Source organism: Bufo gargarizans, chromosome 4 (assembly GCF_014858855.1).
Source record: "Bufo gargarizans isolate SCDJY-AF-19 chromosome 4, ASM1485885v1, whole genome shotgun sequence".
NCBI lineage: Eukaryota > Metazoa > Chordata > Amphibia > Anura > Bufonidae > Bufo > Bufo gargarizans.
In genome coordinates, this window is record NC_058083.1 from 89,155,198 (window position 1) to 89,172,012 (window position 16,815).

Here is a 16,815-nt window from a genome sequence, read left to right on the forward strand (position 1 = left end):
TGGGAGGTGTATCGTCTGTGTCTTCTGTATCCCCCCAGCCACGCACCAGTGATGGCCATGAGCTGGTTTGGCTGCCACCCTGCTGTGAACATGGTTCCTCCTTCAGAACTGTGCCCTTGCTGGACAATTGTGTACCTGGTGTTTGTGGGTGCAGGGACCCACCCTAGGAGCCATTTGTGAATGACTGGTCTGAAACCCTTGGAAATGATCCCTCTTCCTCCTCCTCCTCCTCCTCCTGTGCCACATCCTCTTCCATCATCGCCCGAAGCATTTTTTTCAAGGAGGCATAGAAGTGGGATAGTAACAATGAGAGCGGCGTCATCGGCACTGGCCATGTTGGTGGAGTACTCGAAACAGTGCAATAATGCACACAGGTCTCGCAAGGAGGCCCACTCATTGGTGGTGAAGTGGTGCTGTTCCGCAGAGCGACTCACCCGTGCATGCTGCAGCTGAAACTCCACTATAGCCTGCTGCTCACACAGTCTGGCCAGCATGTGCAAGGTGGAGTTCCACCTTGTGGGCACGTCGCATATGAGACGGTGAGAGGGAAGGCCGAAGTTACGCTGCATCACTTTCTGCAGCAGCTCTGACATAACGGGGTAATTTTTAAGGAACCTCTGCACCACCAAATCCAGCACATGCGCTAGGCAAGGGATGTGCGTCAAACCGGCTAGGCCCAGAGCTGCTACGAGATTTTGCCCATTATCGCACACCACCGGGCCGGGCTTGAGGCTCACTGGCACTAACCACTCATCGGTCTGTTTTCCCATGCCCTTCCACAGCTCTTGCATGGTGTGGGGTTTGTCCACCAAACAGATAAGTTTTAAAACTGGCTGCTGTCATTTACCCCTGGCTGTGCTGAAGTTAGTGGTGAAGGTGTTACGTTGACTGGATGAGGAGGTGGTAATGGATGAGGTAGCAGAGTAGAAGGAGGAAGCAACAGGAGGCAAAGAGAAGCGCCCTGCAATCCTCAGTGTTGGAAGTACATGCGCCAAACTGCTATCTGGCTCAGGCCAAGCCGCCACTGCATTTACCCAGTGTGCTGTTAGGGAGATATAAGGTCCCTTACCATGCTTACTGGTCCACATATCCATAGTTAGATGGACCTTGCCACAGATGGCGTTGCGCAGTGCACACCTGATTTTGTCCCCCACTTGGTTGTGCAGGGGAGGGATGGCTCGCCTGGAAAAGTAGTGGCGGCTGGGAACAACGTACTGTGGGACAGCCACGGCCATAAGGCTTTTAAAACTCTCTGTCTCCACCAAATGGAATGACAACATTTCAAAGGCCAGTAATTTTGAAATGCTGGTATTCAGGGCCAGGGATCGCAGATGGGTAGGGGGTACTTCCTCTTTCTGTCCAGTGTTTTGCAGCTCGTGCTTTGCACTTAGATGCCCGGTCATGCAGGTTGTGCTCAGGTTGAGAGCGTTTATGCCTCACTTCAGGCTCTGATTGCATAGCATGCAAACCACTTGTGTCTTGTCGTCAGCACATTGTCTGAAGAACTGCCATGCCAGGGGACTCCTTGGAGCTGGTTTTGGTGTACTTGGTTCCTTGCTGCGGTGGGCAGTAGCAGGCATACTGTCTAGGGGACCTCCGCTCTGCTATTGCACCCTGCTCCCTCTTCTGCTGTGCTGGTGGCTCTGTGCGCGTGACCTTGATTCCATGTGGGGCCGAGGATTTCATTGTCCTCCACATCATCTTCCACCCAGTCTTCATCCCGGCCCTCCTTGTTGGTCTGCACACTGCAAAAAGCCACAGCAGTTGGCACCTGTGTTTCATCATCAACCGAGACATGCTGCCGAGGTCCTCCCATGTACTCATCCTGAAACATAAGTGGTTGGGCATCAGTGCACTCAATCTCTTCCACTTCTGGGGCAGGGCTATGTGTATGGCCCTGGGAAACCCTGCTAGCAGAGTCATCAAAAAGCAGAAGAGACTGCTCCATGACTTTGGCCTCAGACTGCTTGGCTGATTTGCAAGGGGGTGAGGTGAAGGACTGATGGACATGGGCTGCAGGTGCCAACTCTGATCTTTTAGCAGGAGACTGGGTGGGAGACAATGTGAAGGAACTGGAGGCACTGTCAGCCACCCAATCTACTATCGCCTGTACTTGTTCTGGCCTCACCATTCGTAGAGCAGCATTCGTCCCCACCAAATAACGTTGAAGGTTCTGTTGCCTACTCGCACCTGAGGAAGGTGTTTCACTTGTGCGTGTAGCTGGCACAGATCGACCGTGTCCTCTCTCTGCAACACGAGCTCCACTAGCAGCACCACGACCGGGGCCATGTACCTTTTTTGACGCTCTCCTGATTCTTTACGTTTACCCACCAAACTAACAGATGGTTTATGTCAGGTGAGAATGTAACCGCCAATAGTCAACAATTAATTTCACTGAGGGCAGGGGTGGCCAACCTGCGGCTCTTTGCTTCTTCAAATGCGGCTCTAGCTGTTGAGCCGGGAAGCAGTCAGGTCGACTCACTCTCCACCCCATGCTCAGTAGTGATGAGCGGCAGGGGTCATATTCGAATTCGCAATAATTAGCGAATATTTTGTAGAAAATTTGTCGAATATTCGCAAATTCGAATATTCGTTATATTCTACATTTTTTTTACTCGAAAAAATCGGCAAGGTAATGATCGTGTAATATGCAAATTTTCATAATGCGAATTTTAGCAATGCAAATTTTTATTGCAAATTTTTTAACTTACAACTATTAGACAAAGAAGATTATTGCACTATATTAGCTAAATTGCTCTATATTCTTTTTTTTTTTAGAATATTCGCTATATTGCCATAAATTTTCGTAATATTCTAAAACAAGAATATATAGCAATATAGCGAATATTCAAAAAAAAACGAATATAGAGCAATTTAGCTAATATAGTGCTATAATCTTCTTTGTCTAATAGTTGTAATTTTTTTCTCATCTGAAGCTTCAGATTGGAAAAAATTACAACTATAAAAAAAAAGATTATAGCACTATATTAGCTAAATTGCTCTATATTTGTTTTTTTTGAATATTTGCTATATTGCTATAACTTTGTTTTTTTTCGAATATTCGTAAAATTCTAAAACAACAAGTTTCAGATTGGAAAAAATTACAACTATTAGACAAAGAAGAATTTTCGTAATGCACATTTTTGCAATGCAAAATTTATTGTGAATTTTTCACTTTACAACTATTAGACAAAGAAGATTATAGCACTATATTAGCTAAATTGCTCTATATTAGTTTTTTTTCAAATATTCGCTATATTGCTATATATTCTTGTTTTAGAATATTACGAATATTCGAAAAAACAAAGTTATAGCAATATAGCGAATATTTGAAAAAAAAACGAATATAGAGCAATTTAGCTAATATAGTGCTATAATCATCTTTTGTCTAATAGTTGTAAAGTGAAAAATTCACAATAAATTTTGCATTGCAAAAATGTGCATTATGAAAATTTGCAAACAACACTACTCCTAAAGTCAAATATATTGCAGCCTTCTCATTGGCCCACAAGCTAGAAGCAGGGAGAGATCATGTGTACTGATAAAAAAAAAATATGAATATTCAAAATTACAAATATATATCACTATATTCAAAATATTCGCAAATTTTCGAAGTACCTATATTTGCGATAAAAATTTGAATATTCATGATCAACACTAATGCGCAGATCTTTTTTCCTGATCGGGCACTGTTGCTACTTTGCAGCTCCAGCTCACTCTCCACTACGTCCTGATGCACACAGTGTGAGAACGTAGTATGTGGAGACACGCACTATGACCTGAAGTTGTGCTCATCAGGTCACAGTGGAGAGTGTGTCAGGTGCCCGAGCAGGAGCCCAATGCCTGATCAGGAGAGAGAAGAGATTTTCTTAAATTATAGAACTGAGCATGGGGCTCTGATCTAAGCATGGGAGGTTCTGATCTGAGCATTGGGGGGTGGTGGGATGTGTCCTGATCTGGGCAATGGAGGTCTGATCTGAGCATGGGGGGTTCCTGATCTGAGCAATGGGGGCCTGAGATTTGAGCATGGGGGGGTCTTGTTTGAGTATGGTTTGGTAATGTCTGAGCAGGGGGAGATCTGAGCATGGGGGAGAGATCTGAGGGTCGGGCACTGGGAGTCTGATTTGTGTTGTCTGATCTAAACATTGGGGGTCTTATTTGGGGGTTTGATATGGAGGTCTGATGAGGTTTGGGGATCTTATTTTAGAAAAGATGAGAATTGTGGCTCTGATTTAGGAGTCTGATCTGAGGTCTGATGAAAAATAGATTTTTTTATTTTTTTCTCTGTTAATGAAAAATAAGAAAAAAATATTTTTATCAGACCTCAGATCAGATGAAAAATCTTTTTTTTTTTTTTCCTCTTATTTTCCTCTTAAAAACAAGGTGAATCTTGTAGGGGCGAAAAATATGGTGACTCGTGTGTAAAGGTATAGCTTGTGGCTCCTAATAGTCATACTTTTTTTTTTTGGCTCTTTGTGTTTGTAAGGTTGGCCACTCCTGACTGAGAGTAAGGCAGTGCCGGTGTCATAAAGATGAAAAATTTCTTGAGGTCACACAACAGTGTGACTGGAAAATTTTATACAATTACTTCAAAGGCCCCAAATGTAGTCTCTTGCACAAAATGGGTGTTTTTTTAAAACCAGAATATAACAGAGGTATCTAACGCTTGTATTTGACTGTGACAAATACAGCAAAGGCCCCAGATGTAGGGTCTTGCAAAAAATGGGTGTTTTTTTTAAACCCAGTATATAATTGCAGTATTTAAGGCTTGTATTCCACTGTGACAAATGTAGCGAAGGCCCCAGATGTAGGGTCTTGCAAAAAGTTGGTGTTTTTTTTAAACCCAGATCATAACTGCAGTATTTAAAGTTTGTATTTGACTGTCACAAATGCAACAAAGGCCACAAATTTATTATCTTGCCCAAAATGGCAGTTGAAAAAAAAAGAATATAGCAGCAGTATCTAACTCATGTATTGGATTGTCAGAAATGCAGCAAAGGCCGCAAATGTATTACCTTGCCCAAAATGGGTGTTTTTTTTAACCCAGAATATAACAGCAGTATCTAACGCTTGTATTTGGCTGTCAGAAGTGCAGCAAAGGCCGCAATTGTATTATCTTGCCCAAAATGGGTGCTTTTTTTATAGCAGAATATAACAGCAGTATCTAACGCTTGTATTGGACTGCCAGAAATGCAGCAAAGGCCACAAATGTATTATCTTGCCCAAAATGGGTGTTTTTTTTAAACCCAGAATATAATTGCAGTATTTCAAGCTTGTATTTCACTGTGACAAATGCAGCAAAGGCCCCAGATGGGTCTTGCAAAAAATGGAGAGGCATTACCAGTAGAAAGAGGGAGGTGCTCATGCCGCTCTACAGAGCACTTGTGAGACCTCATTTGGAGTATTGTGCTCAGTACTGGAGACCATATCTCCAGAAGGATATTGATACTTTGGAGAGAGTTCAGAGAAGAGCTACTAAACTAGTACATGGATTGCAGGATAAAACTTACCAGGAAAGATTAACCCCTTAAGGACTTATGACGTACCGGTACTGCATGTTTCCCAAGTCCTTAAGGACCCATGACGTAACGGTAAGTCATAACTTTAAAACTAGATTGCGGCACGGCGGGGGTTAATAGGAAAAGCATGTCCACTGAAATCATTTGTCTGCTTGGTAGCTCTGTAATTGTGGCAGGAACTTATCTTCTGCACCTTTCTGCACTTCTTCTGTATGGGGACAGGCTAGCTGAGGAGGAATATGGCTTCTCCTAGGTCTCTGGACTCTCAAATGGTTTCTGAGGGAATACTTTTGTCCTGGAACTGCTTTCTGTAGATAGCCGAGGCTGCAGGTTCTCAGGCTGCGGATGTGATCAATGTCTCAGCCGAGACAAGATCCTGGCTTGCTTCCCTATACAAGGGAACTCCTGAAGGCTATCACACAGCCTTCCCCAACACGGGTGGTTGGCACACTGACTCTAACTTCCTTCCCCTCCCATACTGCAGGATGTGGGAATAGTCCACATCTCCACAGAGGGGGAGCTAAGCTGGAATAATCCATTCCAGCTTAGGTATACTAAACTGTAACTAGTTCCTTACCAACATGTTGCTGCCATTTGCTGGTGAACATGGAAAATTACATAAAAATTTAGATTTAACATAGTTTTACATGCACATTTGTGAAGACATAATGTAAATTATATCTGATGACAATGTAAAGGCTCTTTGAAGACAGTAGCGGGTAGAGGCGTGTAGTAACACAACTCTGGGGATTTTCACATCCATGAGTGAGGATTTTATTATGAGGAGGGATTGCTTGTATGCGGCAAATTCATCTTTAGAATGGGATTTCTTCTCAGCAGCCCTGGAAACTTGTCTGAGTTTTTTGGTTAGGTTGGTGTGCCAGGGTTATCTGTTGATTTTTCGGGTTTCGTTGTGTGTGGGTGGGGCAACAGTGTCCAGAGCTGTAATTATTGTGGTGTTATATAGGGTGGTGGCAGCATCTGGGTCTTGGAGGGAACAGATGGTAGAGAGTTGGAGAAGAGAGTCAAAAAGCAAGCAAAATTCGAGATGCTTAAGGTTCCTGCGAGGGTGTGGAAGCTGAAGTCCACTGTGAGAGGCCGAAGGAGGAAAAGAGTGATAGAAGTTTAGAGGCGGCTGAGTGGTAGGTGTCAATAGGGATGTTGAAGTCACCTGTGATGATATTGGGGATGTCAGCAGAAAGAAAGTGTAGTAGCCAGCTGTTAAAACGGTCAAGAAAGATGGTGGCTGTGCCTGGGGGGCGGTAAATGACAGCTAATTGAAGATTGGATGGAGAGTAGATGCGAACAGAGTGTACTTCAAATGAGGTGAGCGTAATGGAGGGGGGCAGTGGAGTTGGGCTGTAGGAGCAGGTGTCTGATAGGGGAAGACCAACTCCTCCACCATATTTTCAGCTGGTGCCGGGGGTGTGAGTGAAATGAAATCCACTATATGAGAGTGCAGTGGGGGAGGAGGTGTCAGAGGGTGTCAGCCATGTTTCTGTGAGACCCAGAAAGGAATGTTTTTGAGAGATAAAAAGATCATGAATGTAGGACAGTTTGTTACAGACAGAGCGTGCATTCCATGCTCCTGCAAGAAGAACAAAAGGAGCAGGGGTAGGAGGAATGGTTATTAGGTTTAAGGGGTTACAGAAATTTGTAGAAGGAGATTTGTACTGGGACATGGAGGTGATAGTGGGGATTTGTTGAGGGGGCCTGGATTTGGAGAGATATCACCAGCAATGAGGAAAAGCAGAGAAAGTGTTAATAGATGAGAATAAGAGAGGGCATGAGGTATGTGTGTGTTTTGGAAGGAATGGTTTTACGTTGCCAAACAGGTTTGTGCAAGCGGTCAGATGAGAAGGTAAGATGGAGGAAGAGATGAATAGTTCCTGGATGTGGGGATATATCAGGAGGTTGTGGAAAAGTGGGAAGAGAAAGATGAATAATTGAAACATTGTTTGCAGTAACTATGTCTGTAATCACCTATGGTGCTCATCTGGTCTAATTCTGGTATAATTCGGTATAAGCACTTAAAGAGCTGCACTTGAGAGATGTTGCATTGAAAAGACCAAGGTTTCAAAGACCTAAGGACTTAGATTTAAACCACTCAGTGTTCAATCAGGTGTGACCAAGAGGGGGGGGGGGGGTGGGGGGGCTACATATGGCCCAATCAAGGGAGGACCAGATACAGGGTGAAATAGTCAATGTAAACAAATACTCAATAAATCCAGCAGGGAAAGAGACATTAAAGTTCATTGTAGACATACCAGGAATGAGAAGGAAAGATGAGGGGTGTGGACAATATCAGACTGTGGAAAAGCATGACGCTATATCCATACCATACCCTTTCCACATCCACACTAGACTGGGGGGGAGGGAGGATAGGAGGAAAAAAAAAACAACAAATGAAAGATAAGATATAACTAGTCTTCCTAAAAAAAAAAAATCAGAGCACTAGGAGGCTAGAGGGGGTTATATTCAAACTTTCAGGGCATTGGAACAACTTCAGTTCAAACCGTACTTTTTCAAATAATTCGGCAACACAAACCGGAAACAAATCTTGAGTGGTTCACTCATCTCTAGTTAGTACATTAAATGAAAATGATTGGACTGAGGGGAAATATGTGCAGTGAACAGGTCACAGGGGCATATATGAGTGTGAGTGTCCGAATGGGTGCAGTAGTCGTATGGTTTCTTGAAGCTCCCTGTGCTGGTGTGCAGTCATGTGAAGGGTGCGACGGTTCTTCCCTTGAGGGCACACTCTGTTTCTAGTGTTCTCCTGCCTGATGGCAGTTGAGTTGCCCTTGATGTTGCTGTTTTATGGTGGGAGGCAGGGTCCCAGTTGTCGTGATGCCAGCACCTTGTGGTTCAAATCATGTGTGGTATAATGATGATACTGGTATTGGTATAACAAATCTGCAGCACTTCATTGAAACTGGTCAGCAGGTGATCCTATTAACATGAAATGCAGTCTTTACAGCCGATTCAAGCAGTTCCCAAAGGTTGTATATGGAGACTAGCTTCTCTCCCACTCAGTCAGACTGGACAATCTCTCCTTTTCCTGGCCTAAAGGGATTCTCTCTCTCTCTCTCTCTCTCTCTCTCTCTATATATATATATATATATATATATATATATATATACACATACACAGTACAGACCAAAAGTTTGGACACACCTTCTCATTCAAAGAGTTTTCTTTATTTTCATGACTATGAAAATTGTAGATTTACACTGAAGGCATCAAAACTATGAATTAACACATGTGGAATTCTATACATAACAAAAAAGTGTGAAACAACTGAAAATATGTCATATTCTAGGTTCTTCAAAGTAGCCACCTTTTGCTTTGATTACTGCTTTGCACACTCTTGGCATTCTCTTGATGAGCTTCAAGAGGTAGTTACCTGAAATGGTCTTCCAACAGTCTTGAAGGAGTTCCCAGAGATGCTTAGCACTTGTTGGCCCTTTTGCCTTCACTCTGTGGTCCAGCTCGCCCCAAACCATCTCAATTTGGTTCAGGTACAGTGACTGTGGAGGTCAGGTCATCTGGCGCAGCACCCCATCACTCTCCTTCATGGTAAAATAGCCCTTACACAGCCTGGAGGTGTGTTTGGGGTCATTGTCCTGTTGAAAAATAAATGATGGTCCAACTAAACGCAAACCGGATGGAATAGCATGCCGCTGCAAGATGCTGTGGTAGCCATGCTGGTTCAGTATACCTTCAATTTTGAATAAATCCCCAACAATGTCACCAGCAAAGCACCCCCACACCATCACACCTCCTCCTCCATGCTTCACGGTGGGAACCAGGCATGTAATGTCCATCCGTTCACCTTTTCTGCGTCGCACAAAGACACAGTGGTTGAAACCAAAGATCTCAAATTTGGACTCATCAGACCAAAGCACAGATTTCCACTGGTTTAATGTCCATTCCTTGTGTTATTTAGCCTAAACAAGTCTCTTCTGCTTGTTACCTGTCCTTAGCAGTGGTTTCCTAGCAGATATTCTACCATGAAGGCTTGATTCACACAGTCTCCTCTTAACAGTTGTTCTAGAGATGTGTCTGCTGCTAGAACTCTGTGTGGCATTTACCTGGTCTCTAATCTGAGCTGCTGTTAACCTGCAATTTCTGAGGCTGGTGACTCGGATGAACTTATCCTCCGCATCAGAGGTGACTCTTGGTCTTCCTTTCTTAGGGTGGTCCGCATGTGAGCCAGTTTCATTGTAGTGCTTGATGGTTTTTGTGACTTCACTTGGGGACACTTTTAAAGTTTTCCCAATTTTTCGGACTGACTGACCTTCATTTCCTAAAGTAATGATGGCCACTCGTTTTTCTTTACTATCAGCTATGTATCCAGCTGACTTCTCCACAACGCAACTGATGGTCCCAACCCCATTTATAAGGCAAGAAATCCCACTTATTAAACCTGACAGGGCACACCTGTGAAGTGAAAACCATTTCAGGTGACTACCTTTTGAAGCTCATCAAGAGAATGCCAAAAGTGTGCAAAGCAGTAATCAAAGCAAAAGGTGGCTACTTTGAAGAACCTAGAATATGACATATTTTCAGTTATTTCACACTTTTTTGTTATGTATAGAATTCCACATGTGTTAATTCATAGTTTTGATGCCTTCAGTGTGAATCTACAATTTTCATAGTCATGAAAATAAAGAAAACTCTTTGAATGAGAAGGTGTGTCCAAACTTTTGGTCTGTACTGTAATATACAGTTGCAAGAAAAAGTATGCGAACCCTTTGGAATGTCAGCGCAATTCATGATTTGGCAGCGCAATTCTAATTGATTTGGCACCTTCTTCTTTGTGTGGTGCCAAATCAATTAGAAGTATTAGTATGTGCATGCCATACAGCTTTATAATGAGACCAGGCACACTAGGTGGTTTCATGAAAGCATCTTCTCTCTTCCCTGAGCCATGGTAGAAGAGACGCGCCCCTTTATTCACATTACATTGACTTAAATAGCAGACATGACATCACAAAAGGGGTGTTCCTTAAGAAGAGACTATTGGCTCCTTAACCTGATAGGAGTGATTTCAGCAACTACAACTGTGTTCATAGGTATATTGAAAACTGTAATGTAATCCCCTCTTCCCCCTACCTTATTTACCTTAAACAAAAGAATGCACACATGGCTCAAACATCTGGCTTTCGGCCATCTTGTGGACAAAAATGTGTACTACAGAATAATGTTTCAAACCAGATACACGTCTCTCACAGGAATGATATGGATTTCTGCACAAATTGGTCATAAAATGTGATCTGATCTTCATCTAAGTCACAACAATAGACAATCACAGTCTGCTTAAACTAATAACACACAAAGAGTTAAATGTTAGCATGTTTGTATTGAACACACCATGTAAACATTCACAGTGCAGGTGGAAAAAGTATGTGAACCCCTAGACTAATGACATCTCCAAGAGCTAATTGGAGTGAGGCGTCAGCCAACTGGAGTCCAATCAATGAGCTGAGATTGGAGGTGTTGGTTACAGCTGCCCTGCCCTATAAAACACACACCAGTTCTGGGTTTGCTTTTCACAAGAAGCATTGCCTGATATGAATGATGCCTCGCACAAAAGAGCTCTCAGAAGACCTACGATTAAGAATTGTTGACTTGCATAAAGCTGGAAAGGGTTATAAAAGTATCTCCAAAAGCCTTGCTGTTCATCAGTCCACGGTAAGACAAATTGTCTATAAATGGAGAAAGTTCAGCACTGCTGCTTCTCTCCCTAGGAGTGGCCGTCCTGTAAAGATGACTGCAAGAGCACAGTGCAGACTGCTCAGTGAGGTGAAGAAGAATCCTAGAGTGTCAGCTAAAGACTTACAAAAGTCTCTGGCATATGCTGACATCCCTGTTAGCGAATCTACAATACGTAAAACACTAAACAAGAATGGATTTCATGGGAGGATACCACAGAGGAAGCCACTGCTGTCCCAAAAAAAACATTGCTGCATGTTTACAGTTTGCACAGGAGCACCTGGATGTTCCACAGCAGTACTGGAAAAATATTCTGTGGACAGATGAAACCAACGTTGAGTTGTTTGGAAGAAACACACAACACTATGTGTGGAGAAAAAGAGGCACAGCACACCAACATCAAAACCTCATCCCAACTGTGAAGTATGGTGGTGGGGGCATCATGGTTTGGGGCTGCTTTGCTGCGTCATCAAAGGAAAAAGGAATTCCCAAGTTTATCAAGACATTTTGCAGGAGAACTTAAGGCCATCTGTCCACCAGCTGAAGCTCAACAGAAGATGGGAGTTGCAACAGGACAACGACCCAAAGCATAGAAGTAAATCGACAACAGAATGGCTTAAACAGAAAAAAATACGTCTTCTGGAGTGGCCCAGTCAGAGTCATGACCTCAACCCGATTGAGATGCTGTGGCATGACCTCAAGAAAGCGATTCACACCAGACATCCCAAGAATATGGCTGAACTGAAACAGTTCTGTAAAGCGAAATGGTCAAGAATTACTCCTGACCGTTGTGCACGTCTGATCTGCAACTACAGGAAGCATTTGGTGGAAGTTATTGCTGCCAAAGGAGGTTCAACCAGTTATTAAATCCAAGGGTTCACATACTTTTTCCACCTGCACTGTGAATGTTTACATGGTGTGCTCAATAAAAACATGGTAACATTTAACTCTTTGTGTGTTATTAGGTTAAGCAGACTGTGATTGTCTATTGTGGTGACTTAGATGAAGATCAGATCACATTTTATGACCAATTTGTGCAGAAATCCATCTCATTCCGAAGGGTTCACATACTATTTCTTGCAACTGTATGTATATATATATAATATCCACAGTATCCTCGGATGAATACAGTCTCTGAACAGGGGTCCATCTATGGTGGGCAGCTTGTAGCTTACAGTGTTTCCACCACATGCAGAGGAGGCTGTAGAATAGCAGCAATCACCTTCTTTGGAAAAGTCCACAATCCCTTTCTGATGGCTAAATCTTCTATAGATATTCTCCCTTTTAAGGGCTGGCACATAAACTGCTTGTAGTCTGTAGGGGAATGGAATCTCCCTACAGGATCTGCTCCTTGATGCGTTGAGCTGATCACTCCGCAGCAGTCAGCCATTAACTCCAGAATCTTCCTCCTAGAGAGGAAGGCTGGATCCAGCCCTGTCTAGCCATATGGGACCTCCGACTCCCTATACAACCTTATAGGATTTGTATCATATGCACGTAATACATGAAATACAATGATAACAACACTTTCAATGCTTTGCAGTGTATTCCAGGACACTGTATGTGTGTATGTAGGTAAGTAATTAGCTCAGTGATAAAAAAACAGAGAAAGGTTATTAACGCTACACACTCTTATTGGTTCAATGTCACTAGTGGGCTACAACAGAGGTCAGTATTGGGCCCTATTTGCTAAAAAAATTTGCACAATAAAATATAGATTTTTGCAGATTAGTATTAACGCAGAAGAGGACAGTATACTGCTACAGATGGATTTGGATAGATTGAAGAAGTGGCAGATGAGGTTTAACACTGACAAATGTAAGGTTATGCACATGGGAAGGAAAATAAAAGTCACTGGTACATACTGGATGGTAAAACACTGGCTAACACTGACTTAGGACTTTAGTGGACAGCAAAATTAACTGTAGAAACCAGTGTCAGGCAGCTGCTGCCAAGGCCAATAAGATTTTGAAGTGCATCAAAAGAGGCATAGATGCAAGTGATGAGAACATAGTCCTGGCACTTTACAAATCACTAGTCAGACTACACATGGAGTACTGTGTACAGTCCTGGGCTCCTGTAAACAAGACAGCCATACTGTCTAAAGTAATATCTGGAATGGGTGGACTACAGTACCCAGAAAGATTCACAAAATTAGGATTCTTTGGATTAGAAAAAAGACTACTGAGGGGAGATCTAATAACAATGCATAACTATATCAACGGTCAGTACAGAGATCTCTCCCATAATCTATTTATGCCCAGGACTGTGACGAGGGGACATCCTCTACATCTAAGGAAAGAAGGTTTCTACAAAAACTTGAAAGATAATTCTTTACTGTAAGAGCATTGCAACTATGGAACGCTCTGCTGGAAGGGGGTGATGGTGGTGAACTCACTAAAAGAGTTTAATAGGGGCCTTTATGCATTTCTGGAGTGTAATCAGGGCCAGCGTCAGCACCCAGCAAACCCAGGCCCACTGCTCCTAGGGGGCCCACTCAGGTCTATGCTGAAAATCGCTGTATGGGGAATCCCCCAATACTACTGAACAGTCAGGACTCTAGTTCCTGGCTTAGGAGTCCCTGCTCTGACTCCATATATGGCTATGTCCATATATGGAGTCATTGCTATGAACATAAAGGGGGTATCCCCAAGCATTATCAGTATGCTTGGGGTCAACCAGTATTAGTAAGGATTTCTGTCATCAGAGAAATCGCAATGTGCTAATGTCAGCAGAACATAACTGTATGATTTTTAACTCCCTGCCTGCCGCCGTTCCCTCAAAATAAAGACTTTTATAATCTGCTAATGAGCCTCTAGGTGCTACTAGGGTGTTGCTGCAGCACCTAGTGGCTCCGTCTTCTCACCCTTTGGCACGCCCATGTCCAGTTGATTGACATCCTAGTTCTTCTCTGTGCCCGTAAAATCCCGCGCATCCGCCGTCCCGTTTAGTATTCGGAAGAGGTGCAGTGAGTGAAGGACCTTTTTAATTTGTGTAACTATTATATTTTGTTGGGAAAGGTGGCAACCCTAACAGAACCCCTGCTCCCCGATGACCCCCATAACTTTTTTTGATAGTTATGTCTACAGAGATGTGTAGGGGCTCATTTGAGGGAAATATGTCTTTTTTTTTTTAAATACTATTTTGGGGTGTGTATGACTTGATCACTTTTTTAATTTTCTTGGGAGTTAAAGCGATGAAATAACAGCAAATCAGCCTTTTTATTTTTTTCTGTTACATCCTTCACCATATGGCCTAACTTTAAAAAAATATTTTAATAGTATGAGTGTTTTCGCATGCAACGATGCCCAGAATTTTATTATTTTCTTGTTGAAAGTGGGGTGATTTTATGTTTTAAGTTTTTTAAATATTTTCCAAATGTTTTCTTTTACTTTTTTAAATTACTTTTTATCAGATTGCAACTTATATAGAATAATGGAAATTGCTCCATTATTCTGTATAGAAATCACTATATCACAGTTTAGTGCCTCCACCTAGTGGCCTGAACTGGGATATACTAACAATGAGCCTGGAAGCCTAGTACAGGCTGCAGCTCATTTTTCGAACACGTTGCTTTCCCTTATCTCTGCTCAGGGAATGCGCATCTGAGCAGGAAGGCCTTGCTTCCGTTTTTTAATACTCTCAGATGCCGTGGTCACATTTGACAAATGCCACAAGAGGTCCCTCTGAGATTTATCACCCAAGGGCCCAGCTGAACCTAGAGCCAGCCCTAAGTGTAATAATATTACAGGTTATAGTTAGGCCTCTTTTACACAACTGTATGGCTTTTTCAGTGTTTTGCGGGCTGTTTTTTCCAGATCCGTCTTTTTGTTTCCATTGTGTCCATATGGCATATCCAGTATGCAGTAATTACATAGAAAAAATTGGGCTGGGCATAACATTTTCAATAGATGGTTCCGCAAAAACGTAACGAATACGGAAGACATACTGATGCATTGCTTTTTTTGCGGATCCATTGACTTGAATGGAGCCACGGAACGTGATTTGCGGGCAATAATAGGAAATGTTCAATTTTTTAATGGAACAGAAAAATGGAAATACGGAAACGGAATGCATACGGAACACATTCCGTATTATTTTGCGGAACCATTAAAATGAATGGTACCGTATACGGAACAGAAAAAATGGCCTGTAAACGGGTGAAAAAAAAGCGGTTGTGTGAAAGAGGCCTTAACAAGATATCTGGAGATGTCATTGATCCAGGGAGTTATTCTGATTTCCTAATTAGGAACAGGAAGGAATTTTTTCCCGTAAAATGAGGAATATTGGCTTTTACCTTACCTATAAGAATAAACAGGTTACTTATGAATAGTGAATTCTTTTGCTTTCTACATTAAGCTCCATGACTCCAGACGATTATCTGGAGGGTCAGTCTAACTTTGAATATAATAGATTTGTACCTTTTGATTTGTATTTTTTATTTATTTTGAAAGGCACAATGAACCTTCATAAATTGCTACACATTTTGCTAAAAATACCCACAAGCTGTAGAAATTAAAATAGCATAAATAGTAATGTTCAGGTCATCATGATGTCCCCCAAAATTTTGTTTTGTGTGTTCTTATGACTCATTATTATGTAAATGATTATATTTTTCAGGTTGACCTGCAGAAGGAAGTTTACTGGATTCATGTTTTATCAGATGCATGCAGACTTGCAATTATATGGACCTTTGGAGGAATATATATGGACACTGATATCATCTCAACCCAACCTATCCCTTCAGATCATTTTTTTGCACCTCAGTCCACCGATTTTTTTAGCAATGGTGTGTTTGGGTTTCCTCGAATACATTCTTTGGCATGGGAGTTCATGGACAGCTTTGTTCAGAACTATAAAGGTGAAGAATGGGGCCACCAGGGACCAGCACTTATAACACGAGTTTTAAAACAAAAATGCAAAAATGTTGAAATTAGTCTTAAGGAAGATGTAACTTGCGGGACACTAACTTTTTTTGTTCCAGACCGCTTTTACCCAGTCCCGTATCATGAATGGAAGAAATATTTCATACAATGGGATACTTTTCCAACTTTCAATAATTCATTTGGTTTGCATCTCTGGAACTTTATGAATAAAAATGGGACAACCATGGTACCAGGAAGCAACACCCTGGTAGAACATTTATACAGCAAAAATTGTCCCTGTCTTTATGAATTAGAAAGGAAGAAACATGAAGACCAGATGTTAATGGCCTCAAGCCAGATCAACAAAACAAATGGAGATCACTAAAGGCTCTGGTGGTGTATCTTTAGTGAGAGCCTAGTCTGTGTTGTATTGTCAACTTGTTAATGAGACCAACACGACTGGTTTGTTTAGGAAACAAGCAATGACCACTTGTGTAAGCTTTGTTTTGCCTAGATTCCGCCAGGTTACATATGATGTCACATCATAACAATAATGAACAATCCTGTAATGTGGCATCTAATGAAACATGGCACTTTTTGCTTTCATTTATAATTTTTTTTTCATAGGTATAATGCTACTCTATACATTTCTATGGCACTATACTGTATAAAAGGGGTAAGATCACAAACAATATTTATTAGCTATCAAAATT

General features: G+C 42.1%; 1 protein-coding gene across 1 annotated transcript in view; it reads left to right on the forward strand.

The window, feature by feature from the left end:
- The window catches only part of LOC122935236 (alpha-1,4-N-acetylglucosaminyltransferase-like), a 35,144-nt gene extending 18,657 nt beyond the window's left edge, over window positions 1-16,487 (forward strand). The window contains exon 2 of the mRNA XM_044290999.1: window positions 15,858-16,487. Within this exon, the coding sequence (XP_044146934.1) occupies window positions 15,858-16,487 (630 nt within the window). The remainder of the gene's footprint in view (window positions 1-15,857) is intronic.
- Window positions 16,488-16,815: the final 328 nt, after the last annotated feature.